The sequence below is a fragment of the Miscanthus floridulus genome, chromosome 7, assembly GCF_019320115.1.
Source record: "Miscanthus floridulus cultivar M001 chromosome 7, ASM1932011v1, whole genome shotgun sequence".
In the NCBI taxonomy this organism is placed as follows: Eukaryota; Viridiplantae; Streptophyta; class Magnoliopsida; order Poales; family Poaceae; genus Miscanthus; species Miscanthus floridulus.
The window spans coordinates 132,762,394-132,783,121 of NC_089586.1; the positions used below are offsets into that span (position 1 = coordinate 132,762,394).

The 20,728-nt window shown below is 40.1% G+C and overlaps 3 protein-coding genes across 10 annotated transcripts; all 3 read left to right on the forward strand.

Moving 5' to 3' along the window:
- Positions 1 to 4,538: 4,538 nt before the first annotated feature.
- LOC136464870 (ubiquitin carboxyl-terminal hydrolase 2-like) lies at positions 4,539 to 7,489 on the forward strand. 8 transcript variants are annotated; one of them, XM_066463824.1, is made up of 7 exons: positions 4,539 to 4,851; positions 4,976 to 5,038; positions 5,207 to 5,366; positions 5,673 to 5,719; positions 6,296 to 6,342; positions 6,426 to 6,528; positions 6,614 to 7,489. In XM_066463824.1, exons 4-7 carry the CDS (start codon positions 5,699 to 5,701, stop codon positions 7,370 to 7,372), a joined length of 930 nt encoding a protein of 309 aa, XP_066319921.1. In that variant the 5' UTR covers positions 4,539 to 4,851; positions 4,976 to 5,038; positions 5,207 to 5,366; positions 5,673 to 5,698; the 3' UTR covers positions 7,373 to 7,489. The 8 variants fall into 8 exon arrangements, with proteins under 8 accessions (XP_066319921.1, XP_066319915.1, XP_066319918.1 ...); XM_066463818.1 differs by having other exon boundaries at positions 4,551 to 4,754; positions 5,238 to 5,366; XM_066463820.1 differs by having other exon boundaries at positions 4,556 to 4,708; positions 5,238 to 5,366.
- Positions 7,490 to 8,674: 1,185 nt separating this feature from the next.
- LOC136464872 (protein BTR1-like) lies at positions 8,675 to 13,308 on the forward strand. Its single transcript, XM_066463826.1, has 8 exons — positions 8,675 to 8,961; positions 10,250 to 10,488; positions 10,557 to 10,657; positions 10,966 to 11,159; positions 11,432 to 11,553; positions 12,247 to 12,372; positions 12,682 to 12,743; positions 12,815 to 13,308. The coding sequence occupies exons 1-8, from the start codon at positions 8,862 to 8,864 to the stop codon at positions 12,900 to 12,902; spliced, it is 1,032 nt and encodes a 343-aa protein (XP_066319923.1). The 5' UTR covers positions 8,675 to 8,861; the 3' UTR covers positions 12,903 to 13,308.
- Positions 13,309 to 17,734: 4,426 nt separating this feature from the next.
- LOC136464873 (protein BTR1-like) lies at positions 17,735 to 20,127 on the forward strand. Its single transcript, XM_066463827.1, has 5 exons — positions 17,735 to 17,978; positions 18,251 to 18,372; positions 19,066 to 19,191; positions 19,501 to 19,562; positions 19,634 to 20,127. Exons 1-5 carry the CDS (start codon positions 17,750 to 17,752, stop codon positions 19,719 to 19,721), a joined length of 627 nt encoding a protein of 208 aa, XP_066319924.1. The 5' UTR covers positions 17,735 to 17,749; the 3' UTR covers positions 19,722 to 20,127.
- Positions 20,128 to 20,728: the final 601 nt, after the last annotated feature.

Sequence of the window (20,728 nt, forward strand, 5' to 3'; positions counted from 1 at the left end):
CTTTTCCTCCAATGGGAGTGCGACACGAGCTCCCTAGAAACTGGTGGTTTCTCCCCCAATGACGATTTCATGGTTTCTTGGTGCATTGGGTCAAGAGTAGACCTGGTTTCTTCATGAAGAAACCAAGTCTATGATTTTTGCTCTCTTTCTTCATTAATTACGTTGCCATGTCAGCATTTTGTCTACGTGACAAGTCATTTAATGAGGATAGAAACCATCATCAATGCACCATTGGGACTGCTCTAATGCCCATATTGGTGGAAGCAGCATAAGTTTCCCCATACATTTTTATTTTGCTACTCTGAGAAGTCCCAAATTTTTTCCATCTTTTCATTTTGCGTGGAGTATATATTTCAACATGGCAAATAATGTGCACCCCAAACCTTACTTGTGGATAATGTTGTGTAGTATATTACCAACCAATGCCTGCGATTGGGCAAAAACCTTAAATTTTCAACAAATAATTGAAGAATACAGTAACATCTATCCTTAGAGACTCTTACCTGTCCCAAATGTTATGGCTGACCATATACATGCCTAACTATGACGAGATGCTTTATCCATGATAGTACTACATTTGCGCTGCATAGACCGTGTTTTAGACACAACTTTTTTGAATTATGCTGTACAATTTGGCTGAAATTTGTTTGTTATATAATATATACCCCTTTTTCCCCTAGCGCCTTGAACATTGCCTCTTGACGTTGAGCGGTTGAGGTAGATCTTCCTAGCTAGCTCAGTTGTGCTGCTGCATGATGTCATTAACATCGATATGGATAATCAGTTGGCTGGCAAATATAAGCATTTTCTATTCATCTATGGCCATTTGTGCTTCCATCAGAAGCGTTGAATTTTCTGATTGCGTACAAGGATGGATTTTTTGGTTTCAGAATGCACATATATATCTCTAATAGCCATCCCTCTTGTGTAGTTTGGTTTAGCAGTGTCTGATGCAATTAGATCATGGATGGATACAGTTTTGCACAGTCCATCTCTAATTGAATGGACTCTACATGTGGTCGATTTTTGTCATTGCTTTATTGGAGTTGATTGCCTCGCATCCAAGAAAATGAGCTACATTCTCATATTAGTAATTCATGGGAGTTACAACATATGCAGTTTTATTTTCCTTGCTTTGTTTGTTATCTCATAGGGATCAACCTAATATGATCAATCTTTTTTTGTTAATGCTCTAACCAATTATTTTATAAAGGAGATGTGTATTGCCCCAGTTCCATATATCTAAAAAAGAAATATGCAGTTTTTTGGTAACCGAGCTGAGGAATATTCATATGGTGATATGATCTGGCCCTCTGGTGGAGGCAATACACTTGTGTGGCCATTCCTGCCAAGTTCACTTTTGCAAGCTGCGGCTATCAGTAAGAGGAGCAGATCAGCCCTTGTTTCCCCCTTCTTTCCTACACTAACGCTATCTTCATTTTATGTTTCTTAATATTTTTATTGTATTACACTGCAGGGCACATCATTTTCAATAAGAAAAACATATATCGAGCACAGGCAGATGTCAAAATCTTTAGTTTTGTAGAAAGATGAGTTAATATTTTAGGAAACTTTGTATTATGAGATATGTTGTATCATTAATAATCGACAACTGTTTGGATTGGTAAATGTTTTGGCATCCCATTGTGAAGTATCTTTCCTTTTGATCAATCCAGTTATGCAAGAGAAGTGAAATCGGTGTGTTTTCAAGTGAATGTTATCAATTATCAATAACTGAGTGAGACTCGATGGAGAAGCAAAGTGGCTGTGGCTGGCGCTTGTTATATTTGGCAAGGCAAAGTAATGCATTAGTTTCAGCGGGACAATTGTTCTTTCTGGCAGAATGGACTTACTATATATTGATCAATATTTGGTCCTATTCCTGGTGTGTTATTTATTTGATCAAAGTTGGTGGTGTTTTCAACCTCGACACAGATTGTCGTTAGGATTTCTTTGATCACGCTAATCTGTTGAAACGGAAGTACGAAACTAATGTATGATGTTATTTTACATTAGCTTAACCCAGCCAAATATATAATTTTATAAATATTTTTGGTTCCCGTCGTATCACGAAAAGGTCAATATAGTAGAGTTTGTGAGCCTGTGGTGCCGAGCTCTTAGTCACCCTGTTTGTTTATTGGTTTCAGCCAGGCTTATTCAACCAGTCAACAGTGTTTTCCTCTCATAAAAACCAGCACCAGCCAGCCCAAATCAGCCCAGATACCAACCAGCGAACAGACCGAGTAACTGTTAATTTCATAAACTTTGCTTTTTGATTAAATATCAGTTTAATGTCTTACTGTATTGTTATCTTAGCGTATGATCCGTGTGTTTTTAGTATAAAAGTTTAGTTGTTCCGTAGCAACACACGGACACGCTACCTAGTGATTTTAAAAGTTAAGACGATAAAAAGTCGGTTTTGTAAAGTAAATCGGACGATTCTAAAAGTTGAAGGTCAAAAATAGTTTAAAACTACGTAGCGTGCTCGTACGTTGCTACAGAACAACTAAATCTTTTATACTAAAAACACACGAATCGCATGATAAAATAACAATACTGCTAAATTAAATATCGACGTCAAAGTGACATTTAATTCAAAAAGCAAAGTTCGTGAAATTAACACAGTCACAGAGAGCGTGACGTCGCAGGCTCACAAACTATGTTGTATAGACTTTTTCGTGATACGGCTAAGATAATATTTTATATCGACAAAAAGAATTCTACGATATCCATTTCTTTCATGCGCCAATAAATTCATGAATAAGTTCCGTTGCATCTCTATATAATCATGTACACACAGGTTCGAGTATATATGCAAATAGGTTCATGCCCGTACGTTGCTACGGTACAGCTAAACTTTTATACTAAAAATACACGGATCGTACGATAAGATAAAATACTGTAAAAGTATATGACCGACGTTAAAGTGACATTTAATCGAAAAAGCTAAGTTCATGAAATTTACACAATCACAGAGAGCGTGACGTCGCGGCTTACAAACTCTACTATATAGATCTTTTCGTGATGCGGCTAAGATCATTTTTTATACCGGTAGGAAGAAATTTCCGATATCTATTTCTTTCGTGCGCCAACAAATCCACGAATAAGTTCCACCACATCTTCATACCATCCTGTATACGGCGCTAGCAAGCGAATTAGCCACAACTTATGTAATTAGTTTTATAATTAGATCATATTTAGTCCCCCTAATTGATATCTAAAAATTTAACGTGACAGTGACTAAAGTTTAGTCCTAGGATCCAAACACCCCTGACTCTCGACTCCTGCTGGTTGCTCACTTGCACCACCATGCCTATGTGTCTGCACGTATACACTCTAATGCCAGAACGTCTAAGATGGTCTTTATTGTTTATCCTTTGAAAATATCATAACTTTAAGGTTGTCATTTGTGTATGCTGTAGAATTAGGATGCTTTGCACAGATACATGATGGTGTCCACGAGAGTCAAAATTTTTGATGTCATTATGATGTCTAAGCTTACCAATCAGACAGAGACGAACTTGATTGTTAAAATATTTTCAACACTGCTTTCATATACTCCCTCTGTCCCAAAATAGAATTCATTCTCGCTTCCCGAGAAGTTAACTTTTTTTTTACTTCGACCAATTATATATAAAAGAATATTAATATTTATAATACATAATTAGTATCATTATATAGAACATTGAATATATTTTTATAATAAATTTATTTAGAGATATAAATGTTGCACGTATTTTTTACAAACCTAGTCAAAGTTGAAAAAGTTTAACCTGCACGCATCCCATAACGACTTATATTTTGGGGTGGAGGAAGTATATGCTAATGAGAGTAGTCAACTGGAAGTGGTGATGAACACAATAATACTTTTATATTATATGCTAATAGGAGCACGAAGAAACATAGGGGAATGGACCTATATACTAATATTGGGAATATTCGTTTAGAAAATTGCAGATGGTTCACCAGTTTTACCATGTATAACCTGCACATATTTTATTTGGCACCACTGATATTTCCTTCCATACATGATTATTGTTTTATTTCATGCATGATTAATGTTTCATGTATGATTATTGTTTCCTTCCATGAATGATTATTGTTTCTTTCCATACATTATTATTGTTTCCTTTCATGCTTAATTATTATTTTCTTCCATGCATATGGTCTCAGGTGATCGATTTGTTTCCTTCAAAGCAGGCAGGGATCGCAGGGATGACAATTTCTTTTTCTATCGTGCCTTTCCTTTTCTCGCTCGTCCGTTGGACAGCGTGGGAGGTAGGATCGATCGCATAGAGTGGCAAACGGACGAATCAAGACAATTGTCGCATCAAAACGGTGTCCACACTTTATTCTTTTTAGTTGTAGGAGAGAGGAGATTCATGTCTAATAGAACTGGGCCTCGTGTCGCTCACTAGGCTTAGCCCGTTTGGCCATCGATAGTTTCCTTCCAGTAAAAGTCCAGGCTCAGGCCCATGTAAATGGCCCTACACGGACCGGACCTGCCTGTTCGCTGCATAGCCTGCAACCCTCCCTTTTCTCGGGGGTGTTGGTAGTGTTCTGTGGGAGAATAAGCCGACCAGATCAGCCGAACACGCCGCTCCTTCCGTTACCCAGCGTGCGCGCTGCACTCTCCCTCCCCACTTCTCTCTCGTGGCGACGGCGACGACGACGACTGGGCGGCCGTCGCAGCCGCGCTACTCGCCAGGTGCCCATGTCTTCTTCGTCCCCTTCGCTGTCGACGAGCACCATCAGTTACGCCCGCCCCTTGGTCTTCTCTTCGTGCTGTGCGAAACTGAGCACCCAAACCCTAACCTACTATTTGTATTCGGATCTGATCTAACTACGAGTGTATGTGCATGTATTATGCCTACTAACTTCGATTGTTTTGCAAAAAATTATCAGTGTACATGTGTACAGCCACGTCCTTTACTGCGTGTATTTACCATGTTTTTGCTATGATTGATTGTGCCAGGGCAACCAGGATACTTCAGTGGTTTCGCAAGGATGTCCTGGTGCACTATTGAGTCTGATCCTGGTGAGTTTGAGCATGGTCTCATCAATGACCATATGTACTGTTCCTTGTAATTTCCGATTCATGGGAGGTGCATGGGCATGGTAGCGCACGGGCAGGATACTCCCTTTTTTTTCCTGCCCGTCCAGCTTCGCATATCATGCATTTTCTGTGTTTTGCTCATAAGTGTAGTGGGCTCGGTTATACTTGAAATATCTTCAAGGGCGTACCCAGTGCAGAGAGCTCTCGCTATGTGCGGGGTCTGGGGAAGGGTGTCACTGGCCAGCCTTACCCTTGCCTGTGCAATGCGAGGAGACTGCGACTCGAACCCGGGACCTTCCGGTCACAGGCGGTAAGACTCTACCGCTTGCACCAGGCCCGCCCTTTCATCATCTTTTTAAGTCATTCAGCATGTGCTCTTCACCATTCCTAATAGTAGCGTGAGAAAACAACTTATGTCATCAGTCATCACACTTTTGAATAATCTACCGACCATTGGTAGCTCTGTTCTTTGGCATATTACTTTCTCCATACTTTCATGAAACAGCAAACCATTGATGAGTTGAAACGCATTTTGTTATGCTTACTTCCATTTGTACTTCTGTCTTTGTTGTTCTTATCGGTGTTTTAAACCATTGCTTATGTTTTACTTGAGCAGGTGTGTTCACCGAGCTGATTCAGCAAATGCAAGTGAAAGGTGTACAGGTTAGCTTCCAGGGCTCTGTTGTGTTCCTTGCCTAAACTGTTTGTTTTCTATCAACTGTTTTTTTTTCTCGTCTTCTGAATTATTATTGTATCTGCAATGGCAGTATGCACTCAGACCTGTTCATTCACTAGTGTACACTAGTTCTTCTGAAGATTTGTTTCTTCCTGATGCTGTGAAACTGACAGCAACCTGAAACTCTCATTTTAGGAACTGCCTTACTGCCAAATATGACTGTAGGATAAACATAATTAATATATGGCACGTAGCTGATTGCAAACTTGTATGTCAACAAGATTGTGAAGATGTGCACTATAGTTTAAAGAAGAATAACTGATAATTTGCTGTCAATAGTTACTTTTTTTTTTACCTTTATGCAACTGTCAACTCAAATTCAAATGAGAGGCCTTGAGTGAGATTTTGTTCTTCACTTGCTTATTCACTTGCACTCGTTCAGTATGGGACCTCTAGTCACATGACAACATGCCAGCTACCAACTATGTTTGAGGTCATGCTTTTATTCTTGAGTTTGATAATGCTGGTAAGACATTTATATATTTGGGATGTTCTTTGAACAGGTGGAAGAGCTTTATTCTCTTGATGTGGACTCTCTTAGTGAACTGCGGTGAGAATCTTTATTCTTTTATGTCATCAATATCTGCTATCTGAACGCCCTGAACACATATTCTTCCTCACCACTTTTCATAGGCCAGTATATGGGCTAATTTTTCTCTTCAAGTGGATACCTGGGGAGAATGATGAACGGCCTGTTGTCAGAGATCCTAATCCAAACCTTTTCTTTGCACACCAAGTTAGTTCCATTCTGGCCCTTTTAGCTTACCATGTTTGCTACTTTGTGCTTAACAATAACAGCCAATCTATCTGCTTATTTTCAGGTCATCACTAACGCATGTGCTACTCAAGCTATTCTCTCAGTTCTCATGAATCGCCCTGAAATTGACATCGGTCCAGAATTATCACAATTGAAGGAATTCACAGGAGCTTTCACACCTGATCTGAAGGGCTTAGCTATCAGCAACAGTGAATCTATCCGGACATCTCATAACAGCTTTGCAAGGCCAGAGCCATTTATTTCTGATGAGCAGAGAGCCGCGACTAAGGATGATGATGTTTACCATTTCATAAGCTATTTACCTTTTGAAGGTGTCCTGTATGAGCTGGATGGGCTGAAGGAAGGGCCTGTAAATCTTGGGCGGTGCGGTGGTGCTGATGACCTTGATTGGCTACGGATGGTTCAGCCCTTTATTCAAGAAAGGATCGAGCGCTACTCACAGAGTGAGATCAGGTTCAATCTTATGGCCATCATAAAGAACAGGAAAGAGGTGTACAATGCTGAGCTGGAGGAACTGGAGAAGAGAAGGGAGCAGATTTTGCAGGAGATGAACAAGACTTCCGCCACAGAATCCTTGAACAACTCGCTTACAGAGGTGATATCGGCAATCGAAACCGTCACAGAGAAGATGATCATGGAAGAAGAGAAGTTCAAGAAGTGGAAGACGGAGAACATTCGGAGGAAGCATAACTACATCCCTTTCCTCTTCAACTTGCTGAAGATGCTTGCAGAGAAGCAGCAACTAAAACCTCTGGTCGAGAAAGCCAAACAGCAAAAGTCATCAAGCCCTAGCACAAGATGATGGTGAAATGTCATATACTGTGGTAGCTTTTGCGATGTCCTCTGTGAGCGTGTTATCTTATCAGAACACATTGCCTAGTTGGCAGCTTAGAGAAATTATTACCAAGGTTATTGACCATTTTGCACGCTGTGTTGTGTCAGCAGCTACGCCATTTTTGCTGAGTACGTACGTTGAAGTGGTCAATTTTAGTCGTTTATTTTTGTGTCAGGTTAATTGTCCCTGTGGATTATAAAACGCGTTGAAGGCTGTGGATCGTTTTGGGTAATATTTTTGAGATACCACTTGCTAGTTAAGTACGGGATCCATGTTACTTGTCGGGGTTAGCCACTGGGAAATGCGAACTAAGCGCCTGTTAGGTGCGGCTCCAGCTCCAGTTTGGGAAGGAGAGCTGCACCAAACGATGCAGGTTGGAGGACCGCTCTATTCGCTTGTTGATTTCAGCTAAGGTTTATCAGTCAGTCAATAGTGTTTTTCTTTCATAATAAACTAGCATCAGTCGGATTTATCAGTCTAGAAACCAGCCGTTTTTTCGTACGGCACACGGAGCTGCGATTTCGGGCTTCACCTCCATCTCCAGCTTCGGCAGCGGAGCTGCACCAAGCGGTGAGGAGGAGCCGTAGAATGGGTGAGGTGCTATTTTCTCGTACGGTAGAAAGAGCTGTGATTTTCGGCTTCTGCAGAAGGGCTCCGTTCCGGATTGGAGCACGCGGAGCGGAGCCTTGCCAAACAGCGCCAGAAGTTTACGGTGCTACAGTGCAGCACAAAGATATTGTATTGCTTTCTAAAAGAAACAAATATTTAGACCACCTTACCGCTCTCGATTATACCATTAATCCTTACCGCTATCTTCGATTACCTACACCACCTTTTTAATACACTCCCTTCATTGTAAAATAATTGCATAACTTTGTTTTGCAATGAATTATTTTATCTTGTTTCTTGAGAAATCATTTTTAAATTTGATCAAAATTATAGAAACTATTATCACTATTTGTATCTTCTAATGTGTTTATTATTGCTATGAAAAGAGATTTCATTATTAACTAATGATACTAACTATACATCATACTTTTATTAGTATCTTTATATGTATTTGATCAAATCTAAAAGTGTGAAAGTCATGAACGACAAGTAAACAAAAACTTGGGGGAAGTATACATATTTTCAAGGGAGTAATGTGAAAGTTGCCATGGGGAGGAAGTACATATTTTAATATACATCCCTTTTTTATTTTTGTGTGGAAATATATGTATCATTTAAAAAAAATCCCTACTAGTAGCTCTGTCGCGGCAAGCCCAAAAACAGAAAACGGGTGGACGGGCGGATAATAAAGTCCAAAAAAGCCCAACCAGCCCCCCTCCTCCCTCTCCTTCCGCACTTCACTTGGAATCCATGGCGTAGGCCCAGAGAGATCTAGCTAGAGTTTCCCGCATCTGCCTCCGCCTCCGCCCCCCACCGCCCCCGCGCCGCCCCGCCGCAGGAAGGAAGGATGGAAGCCCCGGGCTCCCCCTACGCCTCCTCGCCGGAATCCGCCCCCAAGCGTGCCCCCCGCTCCCCTCCGCAGCAGCAGCCTCCCTCCGAGGAAGGAGGTAACTGCCACGCGTCTCTCTTCTCCGTCCCGTCGCGCGCGCGGGTTCGCTCTCCCCGGCGTCTGTATGTACGTGGCCCCTGAGTGCGCGTGCCTGGCTGCAGCGTGCCTGGATCCGTGAGATCTGGGCCCCCGCTTCCCGCCCCGATGCCGAGATCTGTAAGCAGTTGGTTGGCGCCAGTGTCGCGTCGCCATCGGTGCGCTGCGATTTGAGCTGCGTTTCCCATAGGATCGCCTTCACGGGGTTGCCCTAGTACCGCTTTGCTTTGCTTTGCTTTGTTGTCTCCACTTCCACTCTTAATGATAAACGTCACTGCGGAGGACGTTCGGTTCAGCGCTGGTTTAATCTGTAATAATGTTTGTCCTCGGTTAGATTGCTGACGCCGTTGCACATCATGTACTGGAAGCTGATAATGATGCGGGTTATTATGTGGGCATGGCAGGCTTAACCTAGGACATTTAACTGCTGGATGCCGTGATAAATGTGACACTTAGTGCATAATAGTTAGTATAATGATGGCACCCCCGAAGCTTAGTGTTGTAAATTATTCCTCCTCTCTGTTTAAAGAGAAGTTGCAATTACAGATATGGTCCTGTTTGAATTAAGTGTAGGTCATTGGATGGAAATAAGTATGCCAAATTCATATTGTAGCTATTCTAACCTACAATGTCTGCTATCCTGAAAATGTTGGGATACTATAGTTTTCAACTGGTTATGTTTGTGAAAATATGCTAATTGGTGATGCTTAAACCGTGGTACTTGGGATCTGTGACTCTGTGCATGTACTTGTGCATAGACTAAAAGTTGTTTCTATGATCATTTATAGTCCTCTTGTTGAATGGTACCTCAGCCCTGTACACTTGTCCACGTAGTCAGTTCTATTGGTAACCTATATGAACCCACTAGAAGCCAGAAGGTAGGATAAAGCTTGTGGCCTACCCCTCAACCAACTAGGTGAAATAGTTTTGTCAGCTTAAGACTCCATCCTATGTCCTATTCCACGTAGTATGTTGTGTACATTGGTTCTGTTCTGTGTATGGGCAATTTGGATTTACTTGCTTACTGTTTTCTGGATTTGTGATTTTTTTAACTGAAATTATTTAAGCCATTGCATCCTTAGGCTTCAACTGAGTTAATAGATGTACCGGTGGTTTCCAGTTTCAACTGCAATATGCATCAACCTTGCTGTTTTTTAACTTATTAAAAACTTAATGATTAAACTCATAATGGTTTAATAACTATTGAGATTCAACATATTTCTGAAGTTTCAATTGATATTTCTTCTCAGATGACAAGGAGAAACCAACACATTTGAGGTTTCTGGTGTCTAATACGGCAGCAGGATGTATCATTGGCAAGGGTGGATCAACTATTAATGACTTTCAGTCCCAGTCTGGGGCTCGTATTCAGTTATCACGTAGCCATGAGTTTTTCCCTGGTACAAATGACAGAATCATCATGGTTTCTGGACTGTTTGATGAAGTAATGAAGGCCATGGAGTTGATTCTCGAGAAACTTTTGGCTGAGGTAAAGCATTTTATTTGCAAGTGACTGATCCATGGTTGATGATTGATGTTCTCCAGTTACTTTATCAGGGTGAAGAATTGAATGAAGCTGAAGCTAGACCTAAAGTTAGACTTGTAGTTCCTAACAGCTCGTGTGGTGGGATAATTGGTAAAGGTGGAGCAACTATAAAGTATGTATATCTTCATAGACCTGTTCTACTTTGTTGTATTATCAGTGGTTTTGTTCCTATTGTGGTAATTAATTTTATTTACAAGCCAGTGATATATGATGATTCGACAAATTAACCATGCTACTTAAATAGTTAAGTAAGAAGCATACTGTTCCTACTTTTGCAAATAGTCTTCTAGTTGTTTGATGGTAAATTTGTTTTTCCAGTCCTAAATATCTCTTGACTCATTTATATTCCCATTTTATATGGCTGTTCTTTTTTACATTACTCTGCATGTTGAAAGTTGGTGTGTTCTCTTTTCTCTTCAGGTCATTTATTGAAGAATCACATGCTGGAATCAAAATTTCTCCACAGGATAACAACTATGTTGGTTTGCATGATAGGCTTGTTACAGTCACAGGAACCTTTGATAATCAGATGAATGCTATAGATTTGATACTGAAGAAGTTATCTGAGGATGTTCACTACCCACCTAATTTGAGTTCCCCATTTCCATATGCAGGTAAATCCTGGCATCTATGACTACTTGATGTTACCACATGTATATCTGAAAATGTCTCCTTATGACCTCTTCCTTGCATCTGTCTTTTATGTATCCCATCTGCATTTCACACTTTATGACAACATGCATTTCTTGGAAACATAGTTGAGCTTTCTTGTATATCGACATGTGGTATTTGCAGTACCGTTTGCCAGTCATGGTCAAGCCTGGCATTTCGATTCTATATTGATCACAATATTCTGCGATTGATTCTGTTCTTTAAATTTAATCAGGTCTTACTTTCCCAAGCTATCCTGGTGTTCCTGTTGGTTATATGATTCCGCAGGTGCCATATAATAATGCTGTGAACTATGGACCTAATAATGGGTACGGAGGAAGGTACCAAAACAACAAGGTTAGTGTTTTCTCTGGGTTGCTCTGCTTGTTGTCATGCTATTCTGTAGGTGCATTGCAATATGCATGTATTCAGTCCATCTTTGTTGAAATTGAGCTATTCTATGTTTTCTTTTGTTATGCATTAGAGAGGTAGGCTGGAGCCTGGAGGGCTGATATGTATGTAATGTTATCTAATGGAAACACTGTTCTGTAGTGTAATCATGTTATATATTCTGTTCTGAACAAATTCAAAGAAATCTCATGGAGACAAACTTTGATAGTACAAGTTGGAGGTCTCATAAATTTAAGGTAATACTGTGCTCGCATTGTCGTGGGCACTATTGATCTTTGTTGAATTGTTGTGATTACAGAGTGCAACCTAACATTAGAATGATGTTAATGAACCAGTGTAGATGTTTGATTTAATTTGCATATGCTATTTTTCTTGCAGTTTGACACTTATATGCTTATATTTATGACTTGGTAATACTGCTCGTATGCTGAGATGTTTGAAATGCTATTATGTTTTCTGTGAACATTATGTAGTTTTTTGTTGGTTGATGTTGTGCATGTCGTGGAAAGTGTGGCTTTTGGTGGAAAACACGAAAGAACTTCACCCATTGTTACAATTTAATTGTTTCATATTTTTTGACATACATATCTATACTGGTGCATAAATTTGAGTTGACTATTTGCTGTTGACACTTTGCAGCCCAGTACACCCATGAGGTCGCCTGCTAGTAATGAAGCCCAAGAATCTTTGACCATTGGTATAGCCGATGAACACATTGGTGCTGTTGTAGGTCGTGCTGGAAGGAACATAACAGAGATCATTCAGGTAACTGTTTATATTGCATTTGGTTTTACTATAGCAGTAATGTGGCCAGTCATCAGATAATCATAAGCTAGATCCCATTCTCCCTGTATGATGTGTATCACTAATTGCTTCTGCCTCTCAAAACTTGTTTTGGTCAAGTAGATTGCCCTTAAGAGAAGTATAAACAATACCTTGTGCCATTGTTACCTTTAGGAACAAAAGATCATCAATAGCACAAAGGTTTTGAACAACCCATGATAAACTGCTGTGGCCCTTGGTGTGAATGCACCTAGTAGCTAAATAATGTCTTGCAATTTGTTGTCCATGCAGGCTAGTGGTGCTCGGATCAAGATATCAGATAGGGGTGACTTCATATCTGGGACATCTGACAGGTATTTTCTTCCATACCTTTTTTCCTATAAGTAAATAATGTGTTTTTGCTAAATCTTATCCACTGGTGCAGGAAGGTGACGATTACTGGAACATCAGAAGCTATCCGGACCGCGGAGTCCATGATCATGCAGAGGGTGTCAGCCAGTTCAGAGAGGTGATGAGCCCCTTTTGAAGGAATGACGTGGGCCATTGTTGAGTCCGAGCAGCATGTTTGATGCAAGTTAGGAGGATGTGGGAACTGCTTTCCTTTTTTTTTTTCTTTTTTCCTAGCAAGCTCGAGAAGAGAAAATCAAGTTATTATTGTTTGTTGTGTTGCGTCCGACCAATGGTTTTATGTTAGTATAAACTGGTAGTCGAAGATAATTAGGTGCAGCGTTTGAATTGATTTGGGAATAGGGCTGAGTTATATCCCATGGATGCCATAACAAGGCAGGCGCCGCTCTGTGCTAGTGGCTAGTGCTGCCTGTCCTGTGCTAGTGGTTTTGCAGAGCTGTTGATTTCCTGCTACACTTTTTGAGTTTTGTGTATGTATATGTAGATCTGTGCTGCTGCAGTTACTCCAAAGGAGTGCCTTACCTATGGTTGCTTTCTTTCACGTGACCAGAAAGAGCGTTGCTGAAAGCTTTCAGCTTTTACCATTCACTCTTGTGCCCGGTGCGAACTAGGGTATTGCGGTATTGACGGGGGCTGAGATTGAGAGCCAGGTATTTCTTGTCGCTTGTCTACCGTACTCCCTCCGTTCTAGCCCTGTTCGGCCGGCGGGAAAAACAGTTATGCTGATTTATTGTTCTAGAAAAAACACTATTATTTTACTGAAAAAGTACTGCTAATAAGTTTAAGTAAACAGTGCCCCCATTCTAATCAGTTCTGAGTAAAATTATTTTAAGTTAAACTAGGTTTATAGAAGATAATATCAATATCTATGGCTTTAAATGGGTGTACTATGAAAAATATATTTAATGGTGAATTTAATTATTTATATTTATGATGTTAAATAATAATAATTTTATACAAGTGTGGGTTAAATTTATGAATGTTTGACTCAACACTATTCTAGCATTGTATCCTTTTTGAGATGGAGATAATAGTAGCATCTAGCTGTCGCTTATGAAAGTACTCCCACCATTCTAAATTATAAGTTGTTTTGGTTTTTTTTCTTTGTATAATAGCTTTTTACTATGTATTTAGATATATGTTATAATATCTAGACCCATGGTAGAAAAACTATTTGTATGTAGAAAAACCAAAAAGACCGGTCTTTAGAACAGAGGGAGAGCATATGGTACGTGTAACAAGACCGGACTTGTCGAATGTGCTGAACAAGACGTTGGTGCCCTGTTGCCATGCTGGTATATGTTACTAATGTTTGCTTATGAGAGGACTAAAATGCTGTCAGAGCCAGGCAAGGAAATCCAGCAGGGATCTAGTGTTAAAACAACAAACTACAAATGTCATACTCTCTCTGTTATAAACATTTTAAGTTTGACTAAAGTTATAAAGAGAAACACAAAGAATTATGACATCAAATAGTTATACTATAAAAATATAATTAATAAAGAATTTAATGATACTTAGTCGGTATCATAAATGTTATTATCTTATTATATAAATTTGGTTAAACTTGAGATGCTTTGACTCTCTAAAATTTCTAAAATGACTTATAATTTGGGACGGAAGATTACGTCTATAAAGTTTTGGCCTGCTACCCTCTTCTTGAGCGAAAGGAGAGTTGTTGCCATTTGTTTGAAAAAAAAGAGCTGAAAATTTAACCGATATATTACGAGAATTTTCAACAAGCAAGGGGTGAGAATTTTCAAGAAGCAATCTACGAGGACTTTAGTTTTCCTTATAACTACTACAATCTAGTTTTCTTGTTAGCCAAACTATCAAAAGTTTGATTAAAAGGTTTATAAAAAATAACAACATTTAAATAGATACACTATTGATAAAATATACTTAAATAGAGAATCAAATGATATTTATTTATAATTAAACTTGGTCTATGCATTGACTCTGTACTATACTACGCTATAATTGTATGTTTTTGGTGACGGATATAGTTGACCAATGGGCCGGCCCGGCTCGGCACAGCATGGGCACGGGCCAGGCATGGCCCGCAGAGTGTCGGGTCGCCACGGCACGCCGTGCTTGGCCTTGGGCCCAAGCACGACACTACGGGCCGTAATTCGTGACGTGTCGGCCCGTTGAGCACGACCAAAATTACATGCAGTGCCAGCCTACAGTCCGGTGACCTCAAAACCCCTCAAAAAGATTCACTCATCAAACACTTATCAAATTTCACAAGTCACAACTCAAACAAAGGCACAATCTGTCAAACACTCAAATTGTTCTAACTTCTAAGTCAAAAACTCAGGCAATCTCAAATCCAATAAAATAAGAAATACAGCCACAGAGGAGAATTTAAAAGGTAAATGAGCTGTTTGTGCAATGTTGTCTTATTAAAAACATTTCTAGGTAAAACTCACCTTTGTGAGAAACTCTAGAAAAGGAAAAAGAGTGAAGCACAGTTCTTAATTAAGGCCTCCATCATTGTTCAAAGATCTCCAGTCACAGTCACAGATGACAGATACAAAATGGAGATAAAAGATTATCAGAGCACTCTCTCCTCTCTCAACACTAATTACCAGTAGCCCTAGATGTACCAGCCCTAGCCCCAGCCCTAGATGAACCAGCAGTACCAGCAACCCCATCTGCATCTTCATCAAGATACAGATTCTTGAAGGAGTCCTGCAGCTCTTGGTTGTCAACAACATGCTGTAATCTTCTTTCTCCCAACTCCCAATCCTTTATGCAGGCCAGCATCTCCACAGTTTTAGGCAACAGGCGGCGGCGGCGCTCTTCAATTATCTTTCCTGTCAAGCTGAAACATGATTTCAAAGAGACAGTAGAAATAGAAACATACATAATATCTCTAGCCATTATAGATAGGATTGGATAGTTTAGTTTATGGTCACGCCACCAGAGAAGTAAATCAAAATCATCCTCATATGCAGTGACATTGTCACTGTCCAGATAAACTGAGAGCTCACTAGTAGTAGAACCAGATGAAGATAAAGTGGGGGCACAGGCAGGAGAAGGACCAACAACAGATCTAGAGCCTCCAAAGATTCTTCACTATACCTATTTTTTCTTACATGTATGTCTTGTAGGCTGTTGTAACACCCTCGGTGTTACGCCCTAAATAAATTACTAAACCATGTCATGAGCATTATGTTTATGTGATAAAGCATATGATAAAGTGTGTAGATAAATTTTTTGTAGCATAAAATGACCAATAAAAAGGTTAAATGAAAATTGATTCAAAGCTCATGTTGTATCAAGTAGGGTTGAAAACCAATTTTTATTGAGCAAAAACATTATAGAACATGTGTGTGACACCTTAATAAAGTTTGAAGCACAAATTTTGTAGACGACAATGCAACTCTTGCTGTAGAAAAATAATATTGCTAGATAGTATTTTCAATGGCTTGAAAATAGAACTTAGAATTTAAAATCAGCCAAACTTGAGAAGTTACTAAGTCTAAATACAAGTTTGACAATACCAAGTTCACGAATTAATTCTGAGCAATCTAGCTAAGACTTGGTACCATGTTCTAGCCTTTATGGGTAGCCTGATATGCCCTCTTTAGCATAGTAAAGGTGGTTTAGCTTCAACTCCGATAGTTTAGTTTTTACGAACGCTTTAAAATTCATGCATGCACACAGTCACTGGCTGACTGGCCTGCGCGTGCGGTCACCACATGCGGCTGCTCTGCGTCGTCATGCAGTCGTGCCCTGCACTCCCGCGCTCTGACCATGGCCTGGCTGTGGCTTGGCCGCTCCGACCGCAGCGCCCGCTATCGGCTAGCAGCGGGCCACGGTGCCCCATAGGCCGTCGCTGCCCTACCCGCTGCCGCCGCTGCCCTCCCTACTTCGCACTGTCGCGCTATGGCTGCTGATGTAGACTAGGTCCGATCTTTCGAAATGTATGATAGCAATGATTGGTGGAGACTCGACGTTCACGATCTAGGCTTCGAACCAAGACTGATTCAGACCCACGCAACCGTTACACCACTGCTTCGTTGGTTATCAACCACGCGAAAGCGATTGATCTCACCGAGAAGGCTTTCCTGCAAGCGAATCGAGAACACAAGCAAGAACAGGATGAACGCAATCTGAAATTGCAAATAAATATGAGGCTTATGATAACAAGAAGGAGTTCAAGTCTTTATTCGAAAGGACTAATCGCCACAGGCGAACAAGATCAAGAACTGGGGCCCTGGTTCACAGCAAGCAGCCTTGGCGGCACAGTTGTAACAAAACGATGTCTGTTTCACGAGGAGATCAAGAACTAAATAAAACCCCAAACCCTAAGGAGAGCGACATCTGCTATTTATAGAGTCTTGGGCGTCACCCCCCTGGACGCGCCCCCTAATGGGCCTAAACACGATACACGGTCCAATAGATCAAAAGACGGTGTCGCAGCACCCTGACAGATTCTAGATGCTGACTTGTTTCGACGATTCCCATTGATTTCGAAGTGCTTTTGACGTGAGACCACTTGCATTGGCTTCCTTATCAAATTAGCTTTCTAAATATATGTGGATCATCGAAAACGGAGTCCGGATGCGTCCTGGGTGACTAGTTTAAGGCAGACTGGTCCTGGAGGCCGAGGCAGACTCAAACTTGAGTTGCTTTGGGTCTCCACCTCGGGGACTCGAACCGAATTAGCCTCGGGCCTCCTTCATAGACCTGTTCTACTTTGTTGTATTATCAGTGGTTTTGTTCCTATTGTGGTAATTAATTTTATTTACAAGCCAGTGATATATGATGATTCGACAAATTAACCATGCTACTTAAATAGTTAAGTAAGAAGCATACTGTTCCTACTTTTGCAAATAGTCTTCTAGTTGTTTGATGGTAAATTTGTTTTTCCAGTCCTAAATATCTCTTGACTCATTTATATTCCCATTTTATATGGCTGTTCTTTTTTACATTACTCTGCATGTTGAAAGTTGGTGTGTTCTCTTTTCTCTTCAGGTCATTTATTGAAGAATCACATGCTGGAATCAAAATTTCTCCACAGGATAACAACTATGTTGGTTTGCATGATAGGCTTGTTACAGTCACAGGAACCTTTGATAATCAGATGAATGCTATAGATTTGATACTGAAGAAGTTATCTGAGGATGTTCACTACCCACCTAATTTGAGTTCCCCATTTCCATATGCAGGTAAATCCTGGCATCTATGACTACTTGATGTTACCACATGTATATCTGAAAATGTCTCCTTATGACCTCTTCCTTGCATCTGTCTTTTATGTATCCCATCTGCATTTCACACTTTATGACAACATGCATTTCTTGGAAACATAGTTGAGCTTTCTTGTATATCGACATGTGGTATTTGCAGTACCGTTTGCCAGTCATGGTCAAGCCTGGCATTTCGATTCTATATTGATCACAATATTCTGCGATTGATTCTGTTCTTTAAATTTAATCAGGTCTTACTTTCCCAAGCTATCCTGGTGTTCCTGTTGGTTATATGATTCCGCAGGTGCCATATAATAATGCTGTGAACTATGGACCTAATAATGGGTACGGAGGAAGGTACCAAAACAACAAGGTTAGTGTTTTCTCTGGGTTGCTCTGCTTGTTGTCATGCTATTCTGTAGGTGCATTGCAATATGCATGTATTCAGTCCATCTTTGTTGAAATTGAGCTATTCTATGTTTTCTTTTGTTATGCATTAGAGAGGTAGGCTGGAGCCTGGAGGGCTGATATGTATGTAATGTTATCTAATGGAAACACTGTTCTGTAGTGTAATCATGTTATATATTCTGTTCTGAACAAATTCAAAGAAATCTCATGGAGACAAACTTTGATAGTACAAGTTGGAGGTCTCATAAATTTAAGGTAATACTGTGCTCGCATTGTCGTGGGCACTATTGATCTTTGTTGAATTGTTGTGATTACAGAGTGCAACCTAACATTAGAATGATGTTAATGAACCAGTGTAGATGTTTGATTTAATTTGCATATGCTATTTTTCTTGCAGTTTGACACTTATATGCTTATATTTATGACTTGGTAATACTGCTCGTATGCTGAGATGTTTGAAATGCTATTATGTTTTCTGTGAACATTATGTAGTTTTTTGTTGGTTGATGTTGTGCATGTCGTGGAAAGTGTGGCTTTTGGTGGAAAACACGAAAGAACTTCACCCATTGTTACAATTTAATTGTTTCATATTTTTTGACATACATATCTATACTGGTGCATAAATTTGAGTTGACTATTTGCTGTTGACACTTTGCAGCCCAGTACACCCATGAGGTCGCCTGCTAGTAATGAAGCCCAAGAATCTTTGACCATTGGTATAGCCGATGAACACATTGGTGCTGTTGTAGGTCGTGCTGGAAGGAACATAACAGAGATCATTCAGGTAACTGTTTATATTGCATTTGGTTTTACTATAGCAGTAATGTGGCCAGTCATCAGATAATCATAAGCTAGATCCCATTCTCCCTGTATGATGTGTATCACTAATTGCTTCTGCCTCTCAAAACTTGTTTTGGTCAAGTAGATTGCCCTTAAGAGAAGTATAAACAATACCTTGTGCCATTGTTACCTTTAGGAACAAAAGATCATCAATAGCACAAAGGTTTTGAACAACCCATGATAAACTGCTGTGGCCCTTGGTGTGAATGCACCTAGTAGCTAAATAATGTCTTGCAATTTGTTGTCCATGCAGGCTAGTGGTGCTCGGATCAAGATATCAGATAGGGGTGACTTCATATCTGGGACATCTGACAGGTATTTTCTTCCATACCTTTTTTCCTATAAGTAAATAATGTGTTTTTGCTAAATCTTATCCACTGGTGCAGGAAGGTGACGATTACTGGAACATCAGAAGCTATCCGGACCGCGGAGTCCATGATCATGCAGAGGGTGTCAGCCAGTTCAGAGAGGTGATGAGCCCCTTTTGAAGGAATGACGTGGGCCATTGTTGAGTCCGAGCAGCATGTTTGATGCAAGTTAGGAGGATGTGGGAACTGCTTTCCTTTTTTTTTTTCTTTTTTCCTAGCAAGCTCGAGAAGAGAAAATCAAGTTATTATTGTTTGTTGTGTTGCGTCCGACCAATGGTTTTATGTTAGTATAAACTGGTAGTCGAAGATAATTAGGTGCAGCGTTTGAATTGATTTGGGAATAGGGCTGAGTTATATCCCATGGATGCCATAACAAGGCAGGCGCCGCTCTGTGCTAGTGGCTAGTGCTGCCTGTCCTGTGCTAGTGGTTTTGCAGAGCTGTTGATTTCCTGCTACACTTTTTGAGTTTTGTGTATGTATATGTAGATCTGTGCTGCTGCAGTTACTCCAAAGGAGTGCCTTACCTATGGTTGCTTTCTTTCACGTGACCAGAAAGAGCGTTGCTGAAAGCTTTCAGCTTTTACCATTCACTCTTGTGCCCGGTGCGAACTAGGGTATTGCGGTATTGACGGGGGCTGAGATTGAGAGCCAGGTATTTCTTGTCGCTTGTCTACCGTACTCCCTCCGTTCTAGCCCTGTTCGGCCGGCGGGAAAAACAGTTATGCTGATTTATTGTTCTAGAAAAAACACTATTATTTTACTGAAAAAGTACTGCTAATAAGTTTAAGTAAACAGTGCCCCCATTCTAATCAGTTCTGAGTAAAATTATTTTAAGTTAAACTAGGTTTATAGAAGATAATATCAATATCTATGGCTTTAAATGGGTGTACTATGAAAAATATATTTAATGGTGAATTTAATTATTTATATTTATGATGTTAAATAATAATAATTTTATACAAGTGTGGGTTAAATTTATGAATGTTTGACTCAACACTATTCTAGCATTGTATCCTTTTTGAGATGGAGATAATAGTAGCATCTAGCTGTCGCTTATGAAAGTACTCCCACCATTCTAAATTATAAGTTGTTTTGGTTTTTTTTCTTTGTATA